General features: G+C 33.0%; 3 protein-coding genes and 1 long non-coding RNA gene across 7 annotated transcripts; 1 reads left to right on the top strand and 3 right to left on the bottom strand.

Moving 5' to 3' along the window:
• Positions 1–115: 115 nt before the first annotated feature.
• On the bottom strand, positions 116–6101 carry LOC108199931 (transcription factor MYB124). 2 transcript variants are annotated; one of them, XM_017367957.2, is made up of 13 exons: positions 5942–6101; positions 5334–5605; positions 5191–5237; positions 5003–5059; positions 4801–4873; positions 4444–4499; positions 4178–4357; positions 3903–4081; positions 3622–3773; positions 3144–3286; positions 2841–3064; positions 2592–2740; positions 116–804 (listed from the first exon to the last, which is right to left on the bottom strand). In XM_017367957.2, the coding sequence occupies exons 2-13, from the start codon at positions 5415–5417 to the stop codon at positions 694–696; spliced, it is 1455 nt and encodes a 484-aa protein (XP_017223446.1). In that variant the 5' UTR covers positions 5418–5605; positions 5942–6101; the 3' UTR covers positions 116–693. The 2 variants fall into 2 exon arrangements, with proteins under 2 accessions (XP_017223446.1, XP_017223447.1); XM_017367958.2 differs by having other exon boundaries at positions 5334–5620; positions 5942–6077.
• On the top strand, positions 803–3149 carry LOC135148343 (uncharacterized). Of its 2 annotated transcripts, XR_010286417.1 has the most exons (5): positions 803–995; positions 1167–2512; positions 2615–2728; positions 2871–2925; positions 3007–3149. It is a non-coding gene; the product is annotated as an uncharacterized LOC135148343 (long non-coding RNA). The 2 variants fall into 2 exon arrangements; XR_010286416.1 differs by lacking the exon at positions 1167–2512.
• Positions 6102–16859: 10758 nt separating the features above from the next.
• Positions 16860–18296, bottom strand: LOC108197582 (homeobox-leucine zipper protein ATHB-13). 2 transcript variants are annotated; one of them, XM_017365235.2, is made up of 3 exons: positions 18063–18233; positions 17551–17984; positions 16860–17467 (listed from the first exon to the last, which is right to left on the bottom strand). In XM_017365235.2, the coding sequence occupies exons 1-3, from the start codon at positions 18211–18213 to the stop codon at positions 17204–17206; spliced, it is 849 nt and encodes a 282-aa protein (XP_017220724.1). In that variant the 5' UTR covers positions 18214–18233; the 3' UTR covers positions 16860–17203. The 2 variants fall into 2 exon arrangements, with proteins under 2 accessions (XP_017220724.1, XP_017220723.1); XM_017365234.2 differs by having other exon boundaries at positions 16991–17467; positions 17551–18296.
• Positions 18297–24141: 5845 nt separating this feature from the next.
• LOC108198950 (transcription factor PRE6) lies at positions 24142–25122 on the bottom strand. Its single transcript, XM_017366724.2, has 2 exons — positions 24716–25122; positions 24142–24607 (listed from the first exon to the last, which is right to left on the bottom strand). The coding sequence occupies exons 1-2, from the start codon at positions 24842–24844 to the stop codon at positions 24455–24457; spliced, it is 282 nt and encodes a 93-aa protein (XP_017222213.1). The 5' UTR covers positions 24845–25122; the 3' UTR covers positions 24142–24454.
• Between the last annotated feature and the right edge of the window lie 509 nt (positions 25123–25631).

Genomic DNA, 25631 nt, shown 5'->3' with positions numbered 1-25631 from the left:
CTTTCTTTTCCAGCCAGCACATTTTGAGATTGTATGCCGCTCTTTTTTCTAACTATAGTCTACACATTGTTCGTAGTTCTAGCTAATGCAAGTTATGAAACGAGAAAGAAAACAATTCTGCAAATGAATCATATATGTAAATCACAGTTTCTACTCAAATCAATGTATGTTATTTCACATAGGAAAACAAGCCCAGTTATACCATAACTCTCTGCACACCCAAGACACAATTTACTATCAACTCTCTATATTTTACTATCTCCCCTTATTTCATCCTTTTTCTATAAGGGCAAGTATTGGCGATGTGCCAATGTATAGTTACACTCTTAAGAAGACTACGAAATTATTTGCAGGTTCTGTACATGTAGGAAATCAAGGCCAATAAATTTGGGACTGAATACCGAATTCATATCCCAGACAAAGATAAACAAAAGAATGACACTAACAAAGCACACCGGATATCAATGTGGGTATTAGGGTTGGTAGTTTAAACAAGAACGCAGAAGGCACAACGAGATCTTTCAATTGACGCTAGTATGCACCATTGCATGCTAGGGTCATGTCCAAATCTTTAGGAGACCACTCTGTAAAAAGTTCAGACTGGAATGACTGCGATCCAAGGAAAAAGGACAAACTCTACACAATTGCTGTAAATTCCATAATTTTCTGCAGGTAAATTGGTTCAGGGGTTGTTCAGAGACTTTGGAGTAGCGCCCTTTTGCAAGGTGGAGATTGTATGGCTTTAGCGCCTGTATTCAGCAACGGGGAATCTACGCCCAGTGTTTTTAGTAGGAAGTGCCTCTCCTGCAAAAATAATACAAACTGTCAGCCTTGCTCATGCTTATATCAAAATCTTATTAGCTTAGAGAGAGCATATATTGAAAGTAACTTTGTCCACAAATTCTGACACCATCACATACGAGGATACAGTATAAAGAACTGCCAGGTGGAATCAACAATGGAGGAGAAGCAGACAGGTGAACTGGAAAGATCAAGTAAGTATGTCATAGCTATATATTTAACATAATTAGTTGTTCAATATCTCATAAGGACCCTTCTGCTTAACTAGTCAATGCTATAAGACATAAAAATAAATGTTTATGTTATTATTTAACATAATTATCATAGGGAACAAAATGAAGAACATGCAGTCTGTTATTTCACAGATCCATCATCTGGACCAAGAGACCATGGTGGGATATTCTCGTGGAAACAGTGTTGCATTCTATACTCAACACATACTATCATGATAGACTTTTTGTATACAAGATCAGAGGAAAAGAAAATTAAGTCTTTTGGATAGCATTTTCATAAGACAGAGAAACAGTATAATCAATTTTTGTTAAGGCAGGCACATATCACCAATCTATAATAAGGTAATAATTATAAAACTGGAGCTTCTATACAAGCACGTAAAACTTTCTAAGATATAATATTATCTACCTGACCTAAATTTGTTTTCTAAAATGGCTTTGGATTCTGGCAAATAGAACTTGTCAGAGTCTAAAAGCAAGTGAGGGAGAATGTATGTACTCTGCAGGCCTAAATATTTAAAGCTCCATGTATACTAATCCATGCAGATTCTAGATTATAGGCAAAGTGTTTGGTGAAAATAGACTGTAGCTAGGAGGATCATGGCCTTAAAAGCGCTATAACACACTTTAAGTACAAGCTAAGAGGCAATGAGGTCCATGGGTGCATAGCTTGCCACAGTGTAAAAGCAAATCAGCATGAATGCTTGTAGGCCCAGTGGCCCATATTTATAAAGGTCCATGGTCAATAGTCAGTGCAGAACCTAGATTACAGAAAAGAATGAATTTTGTGGAAATAGCTTGTAGCTGTAAGGACCATGACCTTATAGCCCCGCATACTTAAGTACAAGCCAGGAGGCATGGTTGCATAGTATGAAGCCGCCGTGCACTATATCAAATGGGCTTAAGAGATAAACAGTATGGTTTCAGCTTACACAAGAATATATGTCTGAACTAGGTGAAAAGATCAATTGTCACTAATGGTTACCAAACACTTTAACAGATAATACTGTGGTTATAATATACAGGACCAACGCTAATCACTGATCAAGTGACTTTAATCTCCTAACCATCAACCCAGATTCAGTGTACCAAAAAATATTTTAAACAAAGACTTAAAAGTTTAAACCTATATCTGTTAGTTCTCATTTATTTTAGCAGCCACTGAAGATAGACAGTAATTGCAGTATAATACTGGAGCCTCTTTACTTATTCCTATTTCATCAAGTTGGCAATCTCAAATGTAGAGAGAAGCAATTATAATCTCACACTTCCAGTGCCAACAAAAATATGAGGTTGCATTCAAAAGTCAGTTAAGCAGATATAGTGTAAATGTCAACATATCAATAGCTCTTTTCATAGACATCTGATTCATTTCCAAGCCTATGCACGAACTGATAGCTGAAGTAGCTATGCACACTGCCAATACGAGACTCAGAAGGTGGTAATGTAAATCTAATTCAGTAGCAAGATTATGCCAGGTAGTAACAATATACCTACTAGTTTTTTGTAATTAAATGACCTAAATGAAAGTAGTAAATAAAAAGCTAATTAACTTACACTTTCTGAAAACTGTGGGCTAGGAATCCCTGATGCCAATGAATTGAACAACGGAGTTATCTGGATCGGAGAACTGAACTGGGAATTTGAGATGGCACAAATAACTTCATCATCAGTTTCTGGATTACTACAAGATGGTAAAGTATCTGCTGCAATATCACAAGAAATTTCCTCAGTAAAATTTATCATCATAATCCACAAAAATGTGATAAGAATTTTTATCTACAATCTACCAAGTTCTCTTCTTACGCTTTAATATTTTTTCACTTTGATTGGAAGGTGCAACACAGATAACTTCTTTAGCAACATCAGCAAGGATTTTGTGATCTCCTATGTAAGTTGGTTGTGGTTCAGCTACTAAACTATGTACAGCTTCACTGCATGATATTTTTTCACCTGCTACATGGTTCAACAGAGTTGATCCAGTACTATACTCGGAGCTATCGGGAGAGTCTACATATAAATCTGATAGCCTGCAAGAGCCATTAGTTAGTCTAATGAGCTGTAAATATCCTGCTGAAGCCCATTCCAGTTCTGGAAAAATGTAATTACCTCCAAGATAGAGGACTGTCTTCTTTACCACTCTTCAAATCCTCGGTTAAGACTTTAGAGTTTGCTAGTTCATAATCCATATCAGATATTCTTAATCTGATCATATCCCCATCTTTGCTTTGATTCAGAAAATCTTGAAGAATCTGAATAAAATATGTGATGCAACGTCAGTAAATATGGAAAGACATCTGCATGATGATAATACTCATGATAGCATCCATATTCAATTATACAGCACTAAACTCTATTAAGCAAAAGCTTATGACTAGTGAGAAATATAAGAAGAATGTTTTTATGTCCGGAGCATGACAGTTTGCTGAAATATTTCCTTTTTTTTATATTACAATTTTTTTTTGGAATGGATCAAAATTGTTATATGTACTGTCTTTATTGTTACAGGGTGCAAGCTGTTTAGCTCTATCGTACTACCACCAAATTGATTTTTAATAAAAATATTTCAAGATACTAATTTCTTCACCTTCCAAGCATTTTCAAGACTCTGGTCTGTGTTCTCTGTGTTTACTTTGACAGCAAGTGAACTTAGCAGCTGCGCCTGTTGCAACAATGCAATAAGCTTTGGGTCATCCTTCTTGAGATACATTCCTTGAGTTAAGTCATTATTCACTGCACCTGGATAACGAAGGATAATAACTTGATCATACGTACCCAATTACTGGAACTCGCAGCTATTTTGAGATGGCTGTATAATTACTAGAGTGGGCAACACTATTCGATTTTTTTTTAAATGGAGATCCTTACCATCTTTGATATCCTTGGTGATTTTGGAGCAATTTTGAGTTGGCAAGGCCCTCACTGTTTCGAAGTTTTGAGCCAGTTCCGCTAACGGAGGTCTTACTTGGGGATTCACTTTTGCACATTCCACTTCTAGTCTTATATTAGGATTGCAATTCTCTGTCAAATTCAATATGTGGTCCCGCCTATTACAAATAAAAAAGAAAAGAGAAATAAGGTTATTACTGAAAAGGTCAATATTAGAAATGTTTCTATATGTGAAGCTCAAACATCACCAATACCTTATTTTTCTCAAAGGCGCTCCATTTTCTGATAATCCATCTGCACTAGACACATCTTGAAATATAACCCTCTTGTTATTTAGATTTATGTAAGAAGGGTTGTTTTCTTTTGCCAAGGCTTCAGCTTTTGCTCTCTTCTTACATAAGGTAGAGAATCGATTTTTTACAGCATTATCAGTTCTGTGAGCAAAACAACAGAAAAGAGGTGACTACTTTTCATTCTCATTCGGAAAGGTAAAATTATCTGAATTTAACACTTTACTTACCTGCCGGAAACAACTTTTGCTATTTCAGTCCATCTGTTGCCAAATATTTTTTGAGCCTGCATACAATCTAAATATCAGATTGCAACATCTAAAGACCAATAAACTGCCTATGGATTGCATACAAATCAGTAATCTCTTTGGCTTTACATAAGCCTAAGAAGTAGCAATATGTTTATGGTGACCTTGAAATGAGATGTATGGTTTCTTGCAAAGTTAATTCAAATATATAATTAACATAATCCGTACCTCATTTAAATGTAAATAATGATAATTGCTGAATGCTTTAAGCCAATATCAAGCTGATAACTCAGAAGTCACACAAGAAGAAAATACAGGAGAATAAGAAAACTGATTTACCTCACACAGAAGCATGTCTTCCTCTGGTGACCAACCTCCTTTTTTAAAATCAGAATTCAAATAAGTGTACCACCTGCAATTGTATTCCTTCGTCAGTGTGCCCGAAAAACAATACTGCGAAAATATAGAGAGAAGAAAAGGACTTGCTGGGTAGAAACAGAGAGCAAATGAAATAATTCACTTCTTCTTTGAAAAAGCTCACCTTCTTCTGCACTGTCTAGTTGTCTTATCTTTAAACTTTGAAGCAATAATTGCCCAACTGCAATAAACAGATAACAATTAAAACAAGAAAGTGTACCACTACCATTACATGAAGAAATTAAGCCTGCATAATCAACTAAAAAGTTAATAGAATTGAAATGAAGCCCAATAATCTGAGAAAATACTTACTTGTCAGTTCCATGATTTCTGATTTGTTCCCGTAATATATCATCTTCCTGAAACACAAAAAAATTCAACATCAATCTTATCCAAAACCAAACCAAACTAAACGAAACAAAATCATAAACATCAACACTTATTGATTCCAGTACCTCCGGAGACCAACTGACGATATGCCTAGTCTGCTTGGGAACTTCGATATCAGAAAGAGGCTTCTTCATATTGGTGTTATGCATTGCTTAGACAATTTATTTCCTCAAAAGCTATCCTCAGACTTTTTTTTTCGAACCCGAGCTCTTGCATACTAAAGTACAATCACTTTCAATTGGTCTTATATAAGACAATTGAAACACTACAGTTTCTACAAACCGAAAGCAATTCGCCTCGGATTCGACCTTTACAAACACCTCTGATCCCTCAATATCTACACAATCCAACACTACAATTCAAAAATTCACCCCTATTCAACAAAACCATTAATCATTGAAAAAACACAATCCAAAACTCAAATTCACAATTTCGCAAATTAAACAAATTCTTCAATCATCACAAGTAAACAATACAACTAAACACATGTACACACAAACACATACATGGGTTCATTTATATACACGTAAAAACAGATTTCTTGATTGAAAGAGTGAAAAAAGAGAGAAATTTCTCGAAATTAGCAAAAGGGTTTTTGAGGGTATGTATATATGTACACAAAAAATGAATCAAGAAATACAAGATCTGAATAAAGATTGGATTTTTAGCTTACAGTGAGTAGCAATTTGAAGCTTCTTGAAAAGATTTCACTTTCTCACTCTAGAAAGTGGAATTCATGGGTTCTCTCTCTAGAAAAAGGGGTGAAAATAAACGGATAGTCCTGTTATAATATGCTTATAATGTGGTGACACATGAGGGTTGTGTGTAGGGTACATGTCACGGCAGTTCTCACTGGCATGCCTGTAGGCATGTATTTTACAAAAAGGCATGCCCAAATGACATGCCATTTTCCATTAAATATAGCAAAAACTGCTGCATCATTACAGGATTGATACTAAAGTGCACTTACAAATATAACAAAAGTTAGTAAATATTAAGAACCGAACTTAGTACAATACTAACTTATATTAATAGTTTATCTAATATTTAACTATGAAGTTGGACTATATTTAAAATTTTCAATATTTATAAGATATAATATTTATATAAATTTTATTATTTATATAAAAAATTAGTAAAAAAGCATGCCAAATGGATAAAAGGCATACCTAGGGCATGCCCAGTCTGGCATGCCCAATCTGGCATGCCCGTGCCGCTGTGACATGAACCCTAGTTGTGTGTGTATGTCTGAGCGCGGGTTTGTAAGAGAATTTGAAAAATAAGAAAAAAGAAAAGGAAAAAGAAATGAGAAAATGTAAGCACTGAAATCTAGGGAGATAATAATGAGTAGAATAGAGTTGTGTGAATAATCCACTAGCATAAACTCACAGCACAGGAAACAAAAGAATGGTTGGTGTTGGGGGAATAGTACACACACTAACCCCACCTAACTGTGAGTATTTCCCATGGAAAATTAATAAAATAAAGTGATTTATGTGGGCTGTTTTTTTAAGCTTACCGTTTATCAGCTTAATCGGAGTGTTTGTAAAAAAAAATTATAAATCAATCGGATTTCACGGACATAATTACATAAATTAAAAATTATTTTTTAATTGAATGATAGATTTTTATTGAAATCTTATTAATGATGCCTTCCTTCTTATACAAAAATCTTTACAAATAAAATTCTTCCGTCTGATAAAAAATAATTATAAATAGTTGTTAGTGTGCGTCTAACACCCATTAAAAAGATCTTAAATCAATTTGTAACTCTCAAACTTTTAGGGAGTAAGTTGTTGATTCATAGCCTTGATTACATGTTTCTAAATTGTTGACTATATAATTTGAAATTATTATTTTTAAAACTTCTTTTCTAGAAAAAAATATATGAATAATATCATAATTTGGAAAAGAAAATTATAAAGATAACAATTTAACTTATACAATTAAAATATTTAAAATTATATATCAAAAATCAAGCGATCTATACTTCAAATTAAAGGATGTACATGATAATTTGACTTGTCATGGAATGAAATTCATGTACATTGATGTGTCGTCATATAAATCTTTTTAATTATTCATGTTACTCAAATCATATATGCATCTGTCAAAAAAAATTCATATATGCAGGAACTCTATTTTGTTTCTAAATGTGACATACAGCCAGAATTTAGCTTTTCCAGGAAAAATAATTATATTATATTTATTAAGTACGAAGACAAAGACATTTTCTATGCTAATGTAATCATGTTCGTCCACCCTCTAAAACCCAAAAAAAGAATGATATAAAATTAATACTACGAGTATTAGAGTTTGAATAAAATAGTGGGTAATCTAGATTCTATTGTAGCTAGCGCCTAGCCAGTGCCCAGTAGAGTAGCAGTGGTGTAGTGGCGTTTATTAACGTAACGTTACGAACGTATGATGTTGTTCGTGACTCAACCAACTGAAAACAATAATTTACCTCATGCAAAATCAGTTATTTGATGTAAATAATAGTATGTGTTTCATGTTTCAAATACTCGTGTAATGTATTGTGTGAATCATTTATTTTTTGCCTCGTCTTTTACGCTCCTCCTCTGCCTATATAGCATCATAATATGCCTTGTGTGATATTCGTAAATGTTGTGATTATGGAACTTTCTTCAATTCCTCTTCTTTTCAAATTTCGTGGAATTTCCCCCTCTATTTTACTCCGGGGTGAAATCATAAGTCCCGTAATCAGAATTTCTACTTTTTAATATCTAAAAGTTTCAGAGTAATTCTCAAAATATCAAAATAGTTCCCAAAAAATAGATAGTATATCTACAAAGATTGAACCATATAAAAATCGTCTTTTTGCAAAACTTTTTCGAGAAGTCTAACATTTCTCATATTAATACGCAATGTAAATACATGTCTCATGTTCGTTACATAAACGGTACAAATAAGTTGCTTCTTACTTATAAGCTTACAATGGATTTATATGCCCAACCAGTGGCGGAACCAGGACTTAAGTTTAGGGGGCTCAAACAGTATTGTTCATGGGTCGTTCGGGTATAAACTATGAGATCGGGTACATAAAACTCTAGTTCTTATGAATCGGGTACGATGACCCGCGAATCCGGTTCGCGGTTTGATATCTTGATCCTTTTACTGATTTTTCACTAAACAATATATAGTCCACTTATGATTTTCTTGATTAAAATATTTATTTTACCCGAAAATAAAGAAGTGAGTGTGAATAAAAAAATGAATTTTGAGGTTATTTAATATATGGTAAGGGCCTTTAATACGTATTTAATTATAAGGGGATCTAAATCTATTTTGTAAAAAGGCATGTCTCGATCGTGTGTCTTTTCTTTCATCTGTATCATCTTCCCAACTTCTTTCTTTTCTTATTTCTTTTACTAAAGTATGTTTTTAAAAACAATTTCAATCAAGATAGTGTGAACTTATCTTCCTTTCTTATATCGCTTAAATTAAAGGTGAACCATCACAATTCATAAGAACAAATGTAAAATCTTAAACTGCAATACATCATTCGTTTTCTTCCAAAATAATGAACCAATATGATGCGTTTAACAATCACAAACCCTAACATCAAATTATGTTCATCAAACAGCGGAACCCCACATTATGTTCATCAAGCAGCAGTTCAATAAATTATATACCACTCAATTGTTCAAAGTTCAAACTCTAATTCTTAACAACTCTTTATACAAAATCACAGCAGATACAAAAATATTAAAGAATAGCAATTTATATCAGAATCAATTAAAATTCATATCTTGAAATTTGGAAAGCATGTCCCTCTCTATGATGTTTATAATTCAGCGAAGCTAAAAAATTATATTGACATCAATAATTCAGCGGAGGCTGGAAAAAAAATATACACTGTTTTTTCGAGTTTATGGGGGCTCTAGCAGCCACTAGTCCCCTCTGGTTCCGCTACTGTGCCCAACCAAACATCCTAAATATGGGTTTTGACTTATAAGTTGATAAAATCAATTTTTTAATTTGCTAATATACATATATTAACTCACGTATAAACTCTGGTTTTTACATGAAATCTAATGAAGCTTGCTGGCCGCTATCTACTGCGTACCGGAAGGTCGGTGTTGTTTGTCCCACAATTCATAGCTTGTCTCGCTCAAAAAGACTTCATCAGAAGATTCAAGTTCTTTTAAATGGTACCCTATGCAACAGATGAACTTTTTACACTCCCCCGCTCCTTGCTTTTTTATTGTTATATAAATTTAAACCAAATAGTTAACACATGCACACAGATAAATATTAAATTCATCAAATGAGATAGCTAAAAAAAAATCAAAACAAAATAATTTAATTACTTCCCTTTCAAGAAAGTGCTTGCTTATTTTCATGAGAGATAAATATAAATATCTATATTGAATTCTCTAATAAACCAAAACCCTTGATATTATGTGCCTGGAAAATTGCCATATTTCTTTACACAGAATCCATTCGGTTGTAAATCTGGTCCTAGTCTTGTCATAAAAGAACTTAATGTCTAGCACATCACCTTTTAGTATCAAAATCAAACTTTTAAGTCGAAAAATATGTACTATATTTTAGCATCATGTAAGCATAGCCAGCTTAGGGAAGTTGGATTCTGGCAAAGAGCATGTGATGAGAAGATAGGATGCTCGGCACTTTTCAAAGTCCTAAAAAAGGAGAGGAGCCATTGTTTCATAAAGTTATTAGAATAGCAAAAATGCATATAGATAAATAATGGTGCGTTTTACCACATTTAATCATCCAACATATCTGAGCTGAATGTCTGAATGATGACCCAACGACATCATCAAACTCGATTTTTTACTCATTTCTAGGCTCTCACTTTTGTAAGTGAGAGGCAACATAGAAGCTTAATTAAGATGCTCTAAGTTTAATGAGTCATCTATAAAGCTAGAAATTTGTTGAATTTTATAAATATTATATTTGTAAATGGAAATTTTTGTACATACTGACAAGTTTAATGAGTCATCTATAAAGCTAGTAATTTATTGAATTTTATAAATATTATTTTTGTAAGTGGAAATTTTTGTACATGCTGACACCAAATGAGATTTGAATTTTGACGTGCCAAGTGTCTATATAACTAAAATTATGAGCCGGTTGCAGCCTTGCAGGGACATAAATGATATGAAAAAAGATTACTTATTTTGTTTAACCACAATAATAATCCTAATATATTAATCAATACCCTTAATTAGGAGGTTCAAATTTTAAACCGCAAGGCTTAAAACTTGCTAAAAACACCTCAGTGCAATATATACAAATTCCCTAGCTTGAGATTCAAGTTAAAATGATGATAAGCGCATGAATACGATTCTTCTAGCAGAAAACATGGGGACATGAAATGAGCTCCATCCCCGCACGTCCCCATCTCGCATTCTAGCTGTGCTTCTGAGAAAAACAATAAGGCGATTAATTTACTAATTACCACTACATAAACTTGTGATTAGATTAATAATCATGGGTTTACTATAGTGGAGTTTGGTAAAGAGGACCAAGTTCCCAAGGAGATTGGATTCAAGTGGGGTAAGTTGGTAAAAAAATATGATAAGTGCATATAGAGACCGTTTGGATAAGCATTAAAAAATGCTTATTGTTTAAAATAAATAAGTAAATCAAAAGTGAGAAGTAAATTAAAATTTATAAATGATGAAACTGTTTGGAAAATAAGTAGAAGTAATTATACAAAAGCTAGCATTTTCCACTTTTTATAAGTGATTCTAACTTTTTACACAAATGGGTAAAAAAGGAAACCTGCTTCTTATCGAAAAGAAGCCACAAGCAGCGTTCCCAAACAGCCACTTAGAATATCTTCAATGGTGTTGGTTATAATCGTTGGCTAAATTGGACCTGTAAAATATTATGGTTATAACCGTTGGCTAAATTGGACCTGTAAAATATTATGTAAAATTTGCTGAACCTGTAAGACATTGAACTTCAATGGTATTGGTTATATTGGTTGGCTATAATTTAAAAATATTATATTATTAATATTTAGATTGTTATAAATTGAACATATCAGTTTAATTTGGTGATAAATAATATGTAATCAGCGGGAAGGAAGAAAATAAATTGCAGGAGATGATATGGAATTCACTACAGATCTGTAGTGGTTCGACAAATATAGTCATCCATAGGAGGATGGCTATAATTATAGACAATAGCTTGCTATATATGGTTGGAGTGATATTCTTTGTAAATATTGGCTATAACTTTTAATTTTGTTAAGAGCTTCTCATGGTTGGAGATGCTCATAATATCTCGAAAGCTCTCATTATCCTACAAGCAATATAGCCATATCACCAATCTCCCATCAACAGACGCTCCTCTCATGCTTCGCTTTTGATCCACTGGTAATGTCCAACAATGCCTAATTATAATTAAAATTTAATAAGTTGATTACTAAACTTTGTATAATAATCACGCACCTCCTGCACGTTAAGGGTATACTTAAAACTTCAAATTCTCGTCATAAGGAATCTGTGAAGGTTAAAAAGAAAGAAAAATATATAGAATCAGTGACATGTCTAAAAGAAATTTAACTTCGTAATTCTATATTTTACAAACCGTTTTCAAGCTTACTTTCAGAAGATAATAATGGTAATTAAGTACCATATTTTCTGAGTTATACTTGATCATTTGATACCTCTTCTTTAAATTCTTTATTTTGACTAAAAGGTGAACTATCCAATTCAAATCACAGACACGCTCCGAATTAATCATAACATTCTTGCACAAAGATGGGAAAGAGTATTTTCTATAAGCATATTTGTAGTAGTAGAATATTAGTCTCGATGTAATTTGTAATATCGATAAACTTGGAGAATCCAAGACTAATGTGACGCCCTCCTGCTAAAATCACGACATTGACAAAATTAAAGTTACCCTAAAATCTTTAACAAAAAGAGTTGTGGTCAAAACAAGCCTTAGTTGTGATCTTTGTGTTCCTCCGAAAGCAAACAAATTGTCTGGACGCTAAGGGATACAATGTTGCATGCTTATTATTCTTTTTCGTATCTTTCGCCTTTCTTCTTTCTCGTGAACAATTCAATGTCAACAACATACAAATATCAAAAATTGAATGCAAGCTGAAAGAAATAATGAATTTAATATTTCAAATATAATATAAAACTGCGGGCGAAAGACAAAATTATCATTTTTTATATCATTTTCTTTTACAAGAATATCATCTTTGTGGAAATTATCGAAAATACCAATATGATACGTATTTTTAATATAGACATCTCGAAATATAAAATGGTGTCACATATATAATAATGAGTCTAATCTTGAAGATGCATATATACTATGAAATATTGTTTCCGTGGTTTATAATGTGAAAAGAAATTATTAAGCCTAATCACTTTTTTTCGAAATCAAAATGTCCCCATTAATACACCGCTCCTCCTACCCCAGACTTTTCTAGTGGCAAATCAAGTTAGACTTTACTAATTACAGAAAGGAAATTATTTTCTTTAATAAAATAACAAAAAGGGCGAATAATATATCCCACAACTGAAGTTCAATCCATGAGGTTGAAGAAAAAAACAAAGACTACAAACCACTTCTTCTCAAATGTGTAGTCTAAAAATCTAGCGCTTTTCTTTTCTTTTGCTTTTGCATCTGTGAACAACGGTCCCGTGAACGGAAATAAAGCTAATATACAGTGGTCATATATGGGACTTAATCCTCACCATGCAAAGCGATTAGTTAAAATAGGAGTTGACATAACAAAAATAAAAAAATTAGCTAACCTCTCCAAAAACTCGCACTCCAACCATACATATATGTGTCTATTGTTGTAATTTTAGCAAACTTCCTATATGAATGATTATATTTGTCGAACCCCTGTAGGTCTGTAAGAAATCTGCAGTAAGATTGCAAATCATTTATTATCATATTGAACTGATATGCTCACCATCGGAGATGCTCTTAGTCGAATATTTTTGTTAAATATTATATAAGCAATTTTCAGTAGTTGACATGTAAAAATCGTAAAACTATTATTGAATATGTGACTTCAACTATATTGTATAACAGAGTAACAGACCCATATATATGCAGTATTGAAGAGATAAGTGAATCATGCTGCATGCATGCATTTGCCTTTTAATATATTTGAAGAAACAAATGGCCGGGTCTCAAGCTAATTAAAAGAGAGGAAAGGAACTAACATGTGTGCTTCTGAGTTTTCAAAGAGAACGAAATCAAGTAAAAATAAATATAAATTAAGTGTAATTGTGCTTCAAAACTTTATTACTCTTTTACATGTTTTCCTTTGCTAAAACTCGATGTATGCTAAAAATCTTACCTAATTTCCTTAAATTCTCAAATGATTAGAAATTGAAGCAAAAGATGATACTGTACTACTGTTATATAGGGTTTGTCTAGTGTGTTTTTATAGACACATGCTAAGTACGGAATTTTATATATTTGAGAGATGTTGATTGATGTAGTGGTGGGCTTCCACCACTATTAAGACATGGGAATCAATAAAAATCAGTCAAACTTACTTATAAAATTTCGAGTTTAGCATGTGTCATGGACATACCATACCATCGACGTGGGTGTAATGTTGTGTGTGTATAGTTTTGATTGCCTGGGATTCTTTCATTCGTGCATGTGGGAACCATTTTTCTGGTGGGCACCCAAGAGACGAGCTTAGAGGCTCTCTATCCACCTTTTTAACGGGGCTACATTTTACGATTTCATTCGCTTTCTCTTGTCAACTTTTTTACAAGCCGCGCCCACTCCACTTCTCTCTCCCTCTCCCATGTCAAATAAAAATCTAAAGTAAAAAGATCTTCTTCTTGTTTTTTTTTCCGGAATCCGATGCTGTTATATCTTGAAGTCTTCTCTCTATCCTCATGTTAATCATCCTCTTGTTATTGTTATATTCCTTCATCGAGATGACATTAGATTCTGCTCATGAATCGACTGTTCTTTTCTTCCTTTTAGTATCAAGCGATGTTATCTATCTTTATTTATACCTTTGATCAGGTTATAGAATTTTAATACTAGTTCTAAAATAACTCCAAAACGAGGTTCTCGATTCGATTCCCGGCTTTAACAATGAGATACCGAAATATGATAACAGTGTTTTTGTGAAGTTACATATCTGCGCTGCTTCATACGTTAACGTTGGTGTTGTCTGTTGATCGGTGATGACCCGGTTCTAATTTAAGCATCTCATGATTCGATAAATGCCGAGTGAGTAATCGTTTCTTATCTAAGAGCATCTCCAACGGGATTGGCTATAATCGTTGGCTAAATTGGACCTGTAAAACATTATGTAAAATTTGGTGAACCTGTAAGACATTGTGCTTCAATGGTATTGGCTATATTGGTTGGATATAATATAAAAATAAAATGTTATTAATATTTAGATTGGTATAAATAGCATATATCAGTTTAATATAGTAATAAATGATGTGTAATCTCCCTACAGATTTCTTACAAGTCTGTAGAGGTTCGACAAATTTAGCCATCCATAAGAGGTTGGCTAAAATTATAGACAACAGGTCACCATGGTTGGAGTGTGATTTTTTAAGAGGTTGGCTATATTTTTTAATTTTGGTATGACAACTCAACTTTTAGCCAAGGGTCTTCGTGGTTGGAGATGCTCTAAGATTGTTCACGTCCGTGTAATAAATCCGAGCACGAGTCCGACACCGGTACATCACTATTGTATGAGACTCACATGTTTGTCACAAGGCTAGAATAATAGTAATAGTAGTTGTTTACAACAGAAATAGGTGGGGTTAAAAATGTATTTTTTATTTAATAATATATATAAAGAGGATAATATTTTATGACAAATGGATAGGGATAAGAATGTATTTTAAAAATAAATAAATGACAACACAAAAACTACTAATAAACAAATTAATAAAATAGATTACGAAGAAAATACTATATCATATGATGTCGGATGGATATTGGTTAGGCATCAATCTGAGGCAATAAAACTGCAAAGGCGTAAATCCATGACCCAAACCAATAGTGTTCTAAAAGGACGCAAGATGAATATACTGTAGTAGATAAATTTTAAGACAGAGGAACGCAAGAATTAAAGTTTACTGTTGAGTGATAAACTCAAGTCTTTTCAGCAGCCCACTTCCAATATTGGTAAGGCCCATTGTTAAGAGAGAGCTAACCACATCGTGCGAGAAGATTCTGAGCTCAGGCCCCGGACTCGGAGCATGCTTGTTAAGGGATGGACATTCTCCTGTCCTGGTTTGATCCGATCCGATTCCCGTCCCGTTCAGATAAAAAAAGTTAGGAGTTTTTTCTGGTACTGAATGAGTATGGGGAATGTTTGATGAAAAATTTGAAAATTAGGGCGGGCTGAACTATTATAATACTTGTACCATTTGTGAGTTTTTTACGAGATTGCAGATATGACCCTATCATTGCAACTCCTTATGTTGTAATTATGTACTCCCTCCGTCCCTTTTTAGTTGTCACATTTCTATTTTTGTTGGTCAAATTGACTAAGTTTTGACCCAAGATTATAAGTCACTCTTTTATTATTTTAAAAAATTGAAAATTACATCTTAAAGTAGATTAAAAGTTATTTCTGGTGACATATTTTTTTTTACTTTTTCAATTGATCAAATATTAATAAACTTATGTCAAACTTTGGTCAATTTGACCGGCACAAAGCCAAATGTGACAACTAAAAAGGGACGGAGGGAGTACTAATATTAGGATGAAAACAAGTATAGTATGCTTGTGCACATAATTGTATATATAATGACATGTGGTGGGTTATAATTGGAATGAGTCCCTGTATTTACACCAACCACCTTAAATCCCATCACATCATTATCTACAAATTTTATGCATATAGCACTACTCTTCTCCCATATGCTAATTTTGTCGTTAATAAACCTCTAAATCACGAAATTTAATATTAATCGTGTTATTTTACCAGTCTCTGGATGTTACCTCACAGTCAAAACTGGGAGCAGTGTGTTGGCGTGGCTCCGAGGGTAAGTGCCAAAACTGGGGTGGGTTCGTTTTTGTTGAAAACCATGCCCCCCCTATTCACTTGTTAGCACAACGTCTCTTTTAACAGAAAGAGATGGTCGTCATAGACCCACTTCCATCTCTACTTGTCTCCTCTCTTCTTCCCCACCTTCCCATCTCTTTCCTTTTGTCTTCTTCTCTTGAAATGTGTGCTTCATCCTCTCCCTGGCCCCTGCCCCCTCCAGCATACATACATACATGTCTGCATAATCTATTTCTGGCAATTTTATCAAGTTAGGTCATTATTCTATCAGATTTGCATGGCTTTGTTAAGTAGACATTCTATTTTTTGTGTTCCAACTATCTCTACATATCAATGAAACATGGTATTTTTCGCTTGGCACTACAACAAAAACAGCTAGCATCAGACAACACTGAAGGTTTAGCCTAGCATCAAAAGACTTTCATTCGATAATAAAAGTGCTTGTGAGTATTTAAATTTCTGTTATTGTTGTACAGGAAAAACCATAATAAATCTCAAGAATTGATTAAAATGACATTAGCTAAAATAAAGTACTACTAGTACTGTAGCAATTAAATGACAGAAAAAGAATCTCCTTTATTTCAGCGCCTGGCTTTAGCTACTGACTGAGATCAGTCACTGTTCTGGCCTTATATTGAATGTAGTAAGACTACATGTCTATGAGTATTTGACCTCTTAATTCAATCCTGAGATTTTCATAAACATTAATAATTTATCTCTTAAGGTCTGTAACAATTATTATTCGATTTGCAACTGCAATAGATCACACACACCATATCAGCTCAATCTCTTAGTTCTTTTGGCTTGCCACATTATCCATGGATATTCGTTTCCAAGTGAAGTAGTGGATCTGCTGCTAGGTGCCAGTAGTGCGCGAAACGACTCATTCAATCTTCATTGTCATTCTAACCATGGCCAGAATTCGGCTTGATCGTCGATGCCACATAACAGGTTGCTAAAACCTTCTTCTTTCACTGTTTGAGGTTGATGGTGGTGATAATGATCAACTTCTTGAGGTCGGATCTGAGGTCTTGCTGGTGCTGTCCTCCTTGAGATATCTAAATTTATGTCCGAGCTGTTTTCACTCGTGTTGCTGCACGATCCGTCTGTCTTCTTATTTAAATTTATTAACTCTGCCGGATCCAATTTTTTCAGTGCCAGTATCTGCAACAAATTAATTAACTAATCAACAACGTGGCATGATTACAATGAAGTCTTTGCACATAGAAGTTTCTTTGTACGTCTACCTGGTCATGAAGTCTTTGGTTCTGGGATTGAAGGGTAGAGTTTTCGGCTTTGATGGCATCAATTCGTCGCTTGAGAAGTTGGTAGTCGTTTTCTAATTGCTTGGTTTTCCAACGAACCCTCCTGTTCTGGAACCAAATGGCAATCTGTCTCGGCGGTAGGCCAAGTAACTTAGCTAGATGCAATTTTCTGTCAGGCTCAAGCTTATTCCCCAACTCAAAGTTTTTCTCCAGCATCTTCACTTGTTCCGAGTTGAGCCTTCTCTTCTTTTCTCCTCCTGCTGGAGACAATCCATCTTCATCATCTGACAAATCTTCGGTGTGATTCCCGCTATTCATAATTCTGTTCCTTTCGGATTCTTCGTGACAATCTGCCTCATGTTGAGGAACACGTCCTCCAAAGGACAAAGATCTCTTACCCAGGAAAGAACCAATACCTGCACCAATATCAAATATATAATGGGTAAATAAAAGCGGATAAACTTCGGAAACGATTAGATACAAACGGAGAGAACCATGGAACTCTTGAGGACTGAGAAGATTTTGATTGAGAGAGGGTTGATGAGGTTGATTGTGATCATCTTGATGACTAGTGGCGGTTTGTAGCTTAAAATTGGAAGAGAAAAATGAGATATCCTTGTTGCAACTATTCATGTCTGGAAACATCTATTTGTTGATACTAATTCAGGAGAGGCTAAGGTTACATATACTCAACTTCTGTACTCACTTGCCTATAAATGTCTTCCTCGTGAATGTCCATGTTGAAGAGAGAAAAAACCATTTTACTGCCCAAGATAGGATGTATTATCAAATTAAATTATTTTATTCATCTCGTATTTGAAAAAAAATTATATATATATATATATATATATATGAGTCACAGCACTCTATGCAGAAGACAAATTTAGTACATACCACTTATATATACATAAAATTCTCATGTATCAATCTCATATTCATCAAATATATAATTGGTTGTTAATTAAGTATAGCACACTACAGAATAAATATGAATTGTGAGATGCTATTATTTGATATATAAACGACGATTAAAATTACGTACTAATAAAAAATGTGTGTATATATCGATGTTCTAAATCTAATAAAAGTGAGTTTTATAAATTATTCTTTTCATGTTCGTAACAAAATAGAAAGAGGTTTTTAAATCAAATAAAAGTACATTGTATAATAAGTATACGACTTTTAATCTTTTTTATACAAAATCAAATGAAAAGTGTTTTGCAAATAAAATATAGTTCTTATTATAAAACTCATAATTATATTTTTTATTTCCTATTTTCTAATCTAATTGAAATATAATTGTTAAATCATCTATAAATACTTTTATTTTTGCTAAAACAGAAAATTTGACTTCAGTCGTACCAATCAGCATATAAAATATCAATACGATAATTTATAATATAAATCAAATAATAACATATATTATATATATATATATATATATATATATTAATAAACTATATTTTCAGAATATATGTACATCGTACAAATTACTAAAATAAACATATATTTTGAAAAAATATTCATGTATGAAATAGCTTATAAGTTAGTTTTAACTAATAGAAAGATAGATTAAGTAGAAACTGGACCAAAAGGAATGTCGAAACATATTATTATGAATTTTTTAAAATTTTTTAAGTTTGTTTTTAAAAATATGGTGCGAATTGTATATGAAGTTACAACAGTGGTCGGAAATGATTATTTTTTCATATTATCAGAGTTGTAAATGACGTTGCATATGTATTTACATCCTATTTTTGATTATTTTTTTTTACAGTTTGAACATTTTTGGGAAAAAAAATTCTTTAAAATATTATGTAATAAAATGTACCGACTCATATGACAAAAAAAATAAAGAAGAAGAAATGTACCGACTCCAAACTAATTAAATGCGTTATTCCTGTTTATAAAATGTCGAAAGTTGATTCAGCATTAAAAAGGGGTTAAATATCAAAATGGTCAATGAAGTAAAGGTCATATATCATTTTGCTCACTCATTTTAACGGAGTCTCATTTCAATCATTAAAATCACAATAAATATCAATCAAGTACCTCCAAATCATAGTTCAACGAATAAAAAGTTATTTATAGATTTTGACACATTATTTTTGATACCAACACAACCAAGTAAAATGTTATGACTTCTAGTATTTATAATAATATATTTAGATTTTATAAAGTCTATTTATTTTTTAATGGGGTTAAATATCAAAGTGGTCACTTAAGTGTAGGTCATATATCACTTTGCTCACTAATTTTAACAGGGTCTCATTTTAATCATTAAAGTCATAATAAATATCAATCACGTACCTCCAAATTTCAGTTCAAGGAGTGAAAATATTATTTATAGAGTTTGACACATTATTTTTGATAACTACCACAACCAATTAAAAGGTCATGACTTATAGTATTTATGCCAATGTATTTAGATTTATTATTTTTCTATTTACTTGATAAATTCTGTGTTGAAGTTTTTATCGGAACAACCAACAAAGTTTTTATTAAATACAGCTTTATTAGTTTTTTTTACCTATTATGTTATAATTCATGAATTAATATAGCTAGAAAATATTATTTTTTTCTGTATGAAAGTTAAAACATTATTCATGGTGAAAAAATATATTTCATAATTTTTAGCGAATCGGGGCTTCGATCCGATCATCCATGATCCGAATGGATCGGATATGGATTGACTTGTAAAATATCCGACCCCTGATCCGATCTGAATCCGATAAATTTAAAAGGTTTAGGATATGGATTTAGTCAGATCCGATCCAAATCTGATGTGTTTACAGGCCTACGTCGATTGACTCGTTCAGTTGCCCTAGCGCTATCTCAAAAAACACGTGGCCTGGTCGAAACACCAGGTCAGCACTCATGCTCGACTAGCCAGTGTACGTCCAAGTAACCTCCAAAGACAGCAGTGAAGATTAGTAGATACAAGTACACCTGACCGCTGACCGGTTCTAGCAGAGGAATTAATCGAATTTTACCGTCCGTCGATGATTATAGAATTCGGTTTCTATCAGATAAATAATTTTGAATTTCAAACTTCGCCTCATAAACGATAGGTGGACCGACATGTATTGTGAAGCAGGGCGAGCCCATCTAAAGATCACTCACCCTACGCAAAGTCTCAAAACGTTAGCTTTCTTGTCGTACTTCTTGGCTTGCTAGCTTATAAGATTTTTTACTAATATAAAAATATTGCAAGCTATCGTCTTAGCATTAGGTAGAAGACCGACTTAATTACGAACCTAAACCAAATCAAGTCTAAATATTTTGTGACCCACCGCTCGGAGGGTGAGATGTACAACTCTAATCTCTCTTCAACAAATTCTCCAGCTTCACCGTATTGTAGTGAAGTTGGGTATTTATCACAGAAATTTGACATTAAATTTGATATAATTAATTGGAACACTATGATCATCTCTCTCTCGTCATTTTGCTCGCCTGGAATTCAAAATTGAAATTAGAAATTTCTTTCTTTTTGTGTCATTATTATTATCGTACAAAGGTTTACTTAAGCATGCATTTGTTATAAGCGAGACCGTAACTCATATCGATAATCCATAATAGTAATGTACGTACGAAGTATCTAGATGTACATAAGGTCAAGTTATTGTAATAACAGAGGGAGGAGGTATTGATAAAAATATAATATAAATACATATAATAGTCGAGTAGAGCCAAGTCCACTTAAACAAATTCGAGCCGGACAAGCTCGCGAGCTGCCGAACTCGAATTACAGCTCTAATCAGAGAAATACAAGTAAAACCTTGGCTTGACTTGTAATCCACATGCATGTCCTGAGTCTCGGCAGCTGATTATTCAGCTGAGCACCTGATCCCCATGTGCGTTTTGTTCCTAAACGGACGCCACTATCTTTTTCATATTGATAGTGATTTGTCAACCACATCTTCTCCAATCTTCTTTTTCATCCTGCTACCGTGCTACGTACTCAGACTCTACTATATTTTTCTATTTTCGTAGGCCATATCTGTTTACTTCTCAATCTCTTGTCTTTATGTGAAGCCACTGTGTCCCGGATAAACATCGAAACTAAACAATCATTTTATGTACTGGATCAACAAATTATACTCCCTCCGTCCCGGTAAATTATATACGTTTGGTTTGGACACGAAGACTAAGAAAAAATGTAAAAAGTGAGTAAATTGAGATGAAAAGTGAGTAAAATGGTGGGGCCGTTTATATTTAATGATAGATTTGAGATAGTGAGGGAAAATAGTGGGTGTAATATTGTTTATATTATTATAGAATGGAGATAGTGGAAGAATGTAGTGGGTGTAGTAGTGTTTTATATTATAAAAAGTTACTATATTTGGAATGTATAGAAATGACGGGACGTCCCAAAAAGGAAACTGTATATAAATGAGTGGGACGGAGGGAGTACAATGTTAGAGCATCTCCAGCAGTGTCTTAGTGTCTTCCTTATAAATATTATAAAATATTGAATCCTAGTGATTTAGGACAAGATTTTGTATTTCAACTCCAACAATGATCCTTATAATTCATTCCTTATTATTATTATAATAATAAATTTGGAAAGAGATTGATAAAAGATGGAAGGAAGAGAGAGAAAATAAGTTACAATAAAAGAGAGAAATGATTTTTTTATTAAAGAAATCAAATAAGGCATGGCTAGTGGTGTCTTATTAATAAGGCATGGAAGGAGGATCCTAGTGATTTAAGGCACTCTAAGACACTGCTGGAGCACTAATTTATATCACATTCCTTATAATTGGATTTAGGACATGAAATAAGGAAGCTGCTGGAGTTGCTCTTATATATCCATTGTGCATGTTATTTTTCAGAACGTGTGTATATACTGTATATGTTATGCGAATCCGCGCGCAGAATGAGTACTGTGGGTTGGGCTTTTTATTGGACTTTTATTTGTACATATATTTATCTTCCAAATTTGGGTTGCAGTTATTTTATTGGACTGGGCTATTTTTGTAGCTGAATTTTATTTTGAGTACAGCGAGAACTATACCAAAACTCAAACATTAAAACTTTGGTCGGTTAGTACTGTGATAAATTATAAATCTACTTATACAATCAATTTTCTTCTTTAACTAAAATTATTATTTTTATTAAATTTCCAAACTAAATAACTCAATTTTCTAAAAAAACAGTGGACAACATAATAATTACCTCCTTTTTAACTAAAATACATTATCTTTTTCAGATTGCTAACTAAAAAATCGATTTTTTAAAAATAATACATGCAACATACATATAAAAAAATAATATTATTATATATTATTATTATACATCCGATGATATATTTCAACTAAATACATTAATATATTTTTAATTATTTCATATTATCACTTTAAAAATAATTTCATAGATCAATACTATCTATTTATACTATATTATATTATATATTATATATTATTATTATTATTATTATTATTATTATTATTATTCTATTAATAATTTTATTAGCCGATCGGTATTATTCTACGGGTCTCCTTAATATGTAATGTGTTAATAAACTTTTTTATTATCAATTAAATCAAATATTTTAAAAAACCAGTCAGTATGATCTGTTCATACATCAATTAAATTTAAAATATAAATAATAAAAAATATATATATATATTATAAATCACACGTAGCATGTGTTATAACTTATAAGATATATATATATATATATATATATATATATATATATATATATATATATATATATATATATATATATATATAGGGCATTGCTCAAAACAGAACACCCTTAAAAGAAGAACAAAAAAGAACACTTTGGAATCGAATATGGAATCTCATCTAAAACTTGAATTAAATTCCAACTTTAAGCTAATTAACCATTTATTATGAATAATAATAGTATCTAGCATGTTTAACAATAATTATGGATTAGAAATAACATGATTCTATGTGATATTAACCATGTAAAGAATATATACATGATTCTATTCTGGATTCTGTATTGGATTCTGTTCTGGATTCTATAATATTTCATATTAATAATTTGGATAGATTTGGATGTTAGATTTCATATATTATGTTTAGTTAGTGCTTAACTATGTAATTATAATCATAACAAATCATTTTTTATGAAAAAAAAAGTGTTATGATAGTGTTCTGTGTTGTTCTTTTTTTAAAGTGTTCTGTGTGAAGTGCAACCCTATATATATATATATATATATTAATATATATATTTGCCCCGACGAAAGCATTCTTATTCTAAAACTAAAAACTATATAGCTACTAAGGCATCCTCGTCCTTTCACTTAGAGCATTGGATAACTAACAACTTTATACGTGAAATGTTGAAGATGCAGTGTATCGAAGAGTACCAATTAAACATTGGTGAAAGCATGAAGTACCCTAGCACTGTAATGCAGTAAAACTACTCAACTTACAAGTAAAGAACGATATTTTGAGCATTCCAATTCTGGCGAGTACATGTGGTAACGTTATTGAGAATAATATGAATCATAGTACATGTAGTATATAATATATATATATATATATATATATATATATATATATATATATATATATATATATAGATCCACATTCAACTTACATATAACCGGGATATAGGGAAGATATACATAATAATATGCATGGGACAAAAGCTCGTCAAGGAATTCCACACCAATCAAAGTTGGCAACTCCGTAATTCATTAATGCATTATATATACTACACAAGAATGCCCTAGCTCAAGCTGGCCACCAAATCGTCTTATAATGTAATATAACAGTTCGATGCATATAGAATTCAATCTATCAAATCTTTGAAATAAAGTATATAGGGAATGCTAAATATCAGGAAACTCATGATTTTATTATGGAGGCTAAGCAGTTGAATCCTTATACATAATCGAGTCGATCACATGAGTAGGCTTCTTATAATCGCAGCTTGAGCACTATCGGTGTCTGTGGACTCCAGAAGCTCAGACAATCGGTCGCTTAAGTCATCCACTTCTCTGTGCAAGTTTCGAATGTAGTTGCAAGTCTCCTGGAGTACTTTTGAAGCTGAAACCTACATAAGTTTCGATGTATTATTAGAATACTGTGTTTCATTATCCAATGTGAGGGATACGAGAATGCAACAAGTTGAAAGTGTGAGTAGAGGGCAAGGGGTGATTACCTTGTCGGAACGTCTGCTTTGAATTTCGGGAATGAGTTGCTGCAGCTTGGAGACCAGATCAGCAATCTGATCATCAGTTATCCTGGAAGTTCCGGTTGATTGTCTTGAACGGGACCTTCGGCTCGACATTGTAAGGAGATAATGAGGTAAGTTAATGTTCAAAGTTCGAAGAAGTGTCAGTCAGATATTAGAGCACTGGTAGTCAATGAACTTCAACCTGATAGTTGAACTAGTGTTTAAATTGTCAGAGAAATTTATATAGTGAAGGATGAACCCCCTGAGACAACTCCCAAGCTACGCATGCAATAAAATGGAGAGAGAGGGGGGGGGGGGGGGGAGAGAAGGAGAGGGAGAGAGACAGGAGGGAGAGAGACAGGAGAGAGAGAGAGAGAGAGAGAGAGAGAGAGAGAGAGGGAGGGAGGGAGGGAGGGAGGGAGGGAGGGGGAGAGAGAGAGAGAGAGAGAGAGAGAGAGAGAGAGAGAGAGAGAGCGAGAGAGAGAGAGAGAGAGAGGGAGGGAGGGAGGGGGAGGGGGAGGGAGGGAGAGAGAGACTTGTGAAGAGTAGTGTTTGAGACAAGCTAGTTACAAAGGTCAGAAGATAAGAAAAAAAGATGAAGGAAGGTGCAGCTAGAAATATGAAGGCAGAGAAGTAAATTACAGAGGGGGATGAGAACTAATAGAAAACAAGTGCATGGGAGAAAGAAGTGGGCTAGTAGTATATTTAAATAGTTGAAGACTTGAAGTGAGGAGATCTAGAACAACTATATTTTATACAATGAACATAAACAATAATTCAAAAATAATGAAGTGATAGTGTGTGACTGTGAGAGAGATACTCCATACTGTCTGGCTGCCCCCCTCTGTGTTCGAACCGGGTAATTTAGTTTCAAGTGGGAGGGTTTGGGAGAAATGTCGAC

The sequence above is a fragment of the Daucus carota genome, chromosome 8 (assembly GCF_001625215.2).
Source record: "Daucus carota subsp. sativus chromosome 8, DH1 v3.0, whole genome shotgun sequence".
NCBI lineage: Eukaryota > Viridiplantae > Streptophyta > Magnoliopsida > Apiales > Apiaceae > Daucus > Daucus carota.
This window is presented reverse-complemented; position numbering and strand designations above follow the sequence as displayed.

Excerpts from the sequence above, each read along its gene's own strand:
- LOC108198950 (XM_017366724.2), bottom strand. The coding sequence starts at position 24,844 with ATGTCGAGCCGAAGGTCCCGTTCAAGACAATCAACCGGAACTTCCAGG. Across the intron at positions 24,608-24,715 it reads AAAGCAGACGTTCCGACAAG|GTTTCAGCTTCAAAAGTACT; the intron begins GTAATCACCCCT and ends AAACTTATGTAG.
- LOC108197582 (XM_017365234.2), bottom strand. The coding sequence starts at position 18,213 with ATGTTTCCAGACATGAATAGTTGCAACAAGGATATCTCATTTTTCTCT. Across the intron at positions 17,468-17,550 it reads ACCAAAGACTTCATGACCAG|ATACTGGCACTGAAAAAATT; the intron begins GTAGACGTACAA and ends AATTTGTTGCAG.
- LOC108199931 (XM_017367957.2), bottom strand. The coding sequence starts at position 5,417 with ATGCATAACACCAATATGAAGAAGCCTCTTTCTGATATCGAAGTTCCC. Across the intron at positions 5,238-5,333 it reads TCGTCAGTTGGTCTCCGGAG|GAAGATGATATATTACGGGA; the intron begins GTACTGGAATCA and ends TTTGTGTTTCAG. Across the intron at positions 4,874-5,002 it reads ACTAGACAGTGCAGAAGAAG|GTGGTACACTTATTTGAATT; the intron begins GTGAGCTTTTTC and ends ATACAATTGCAG.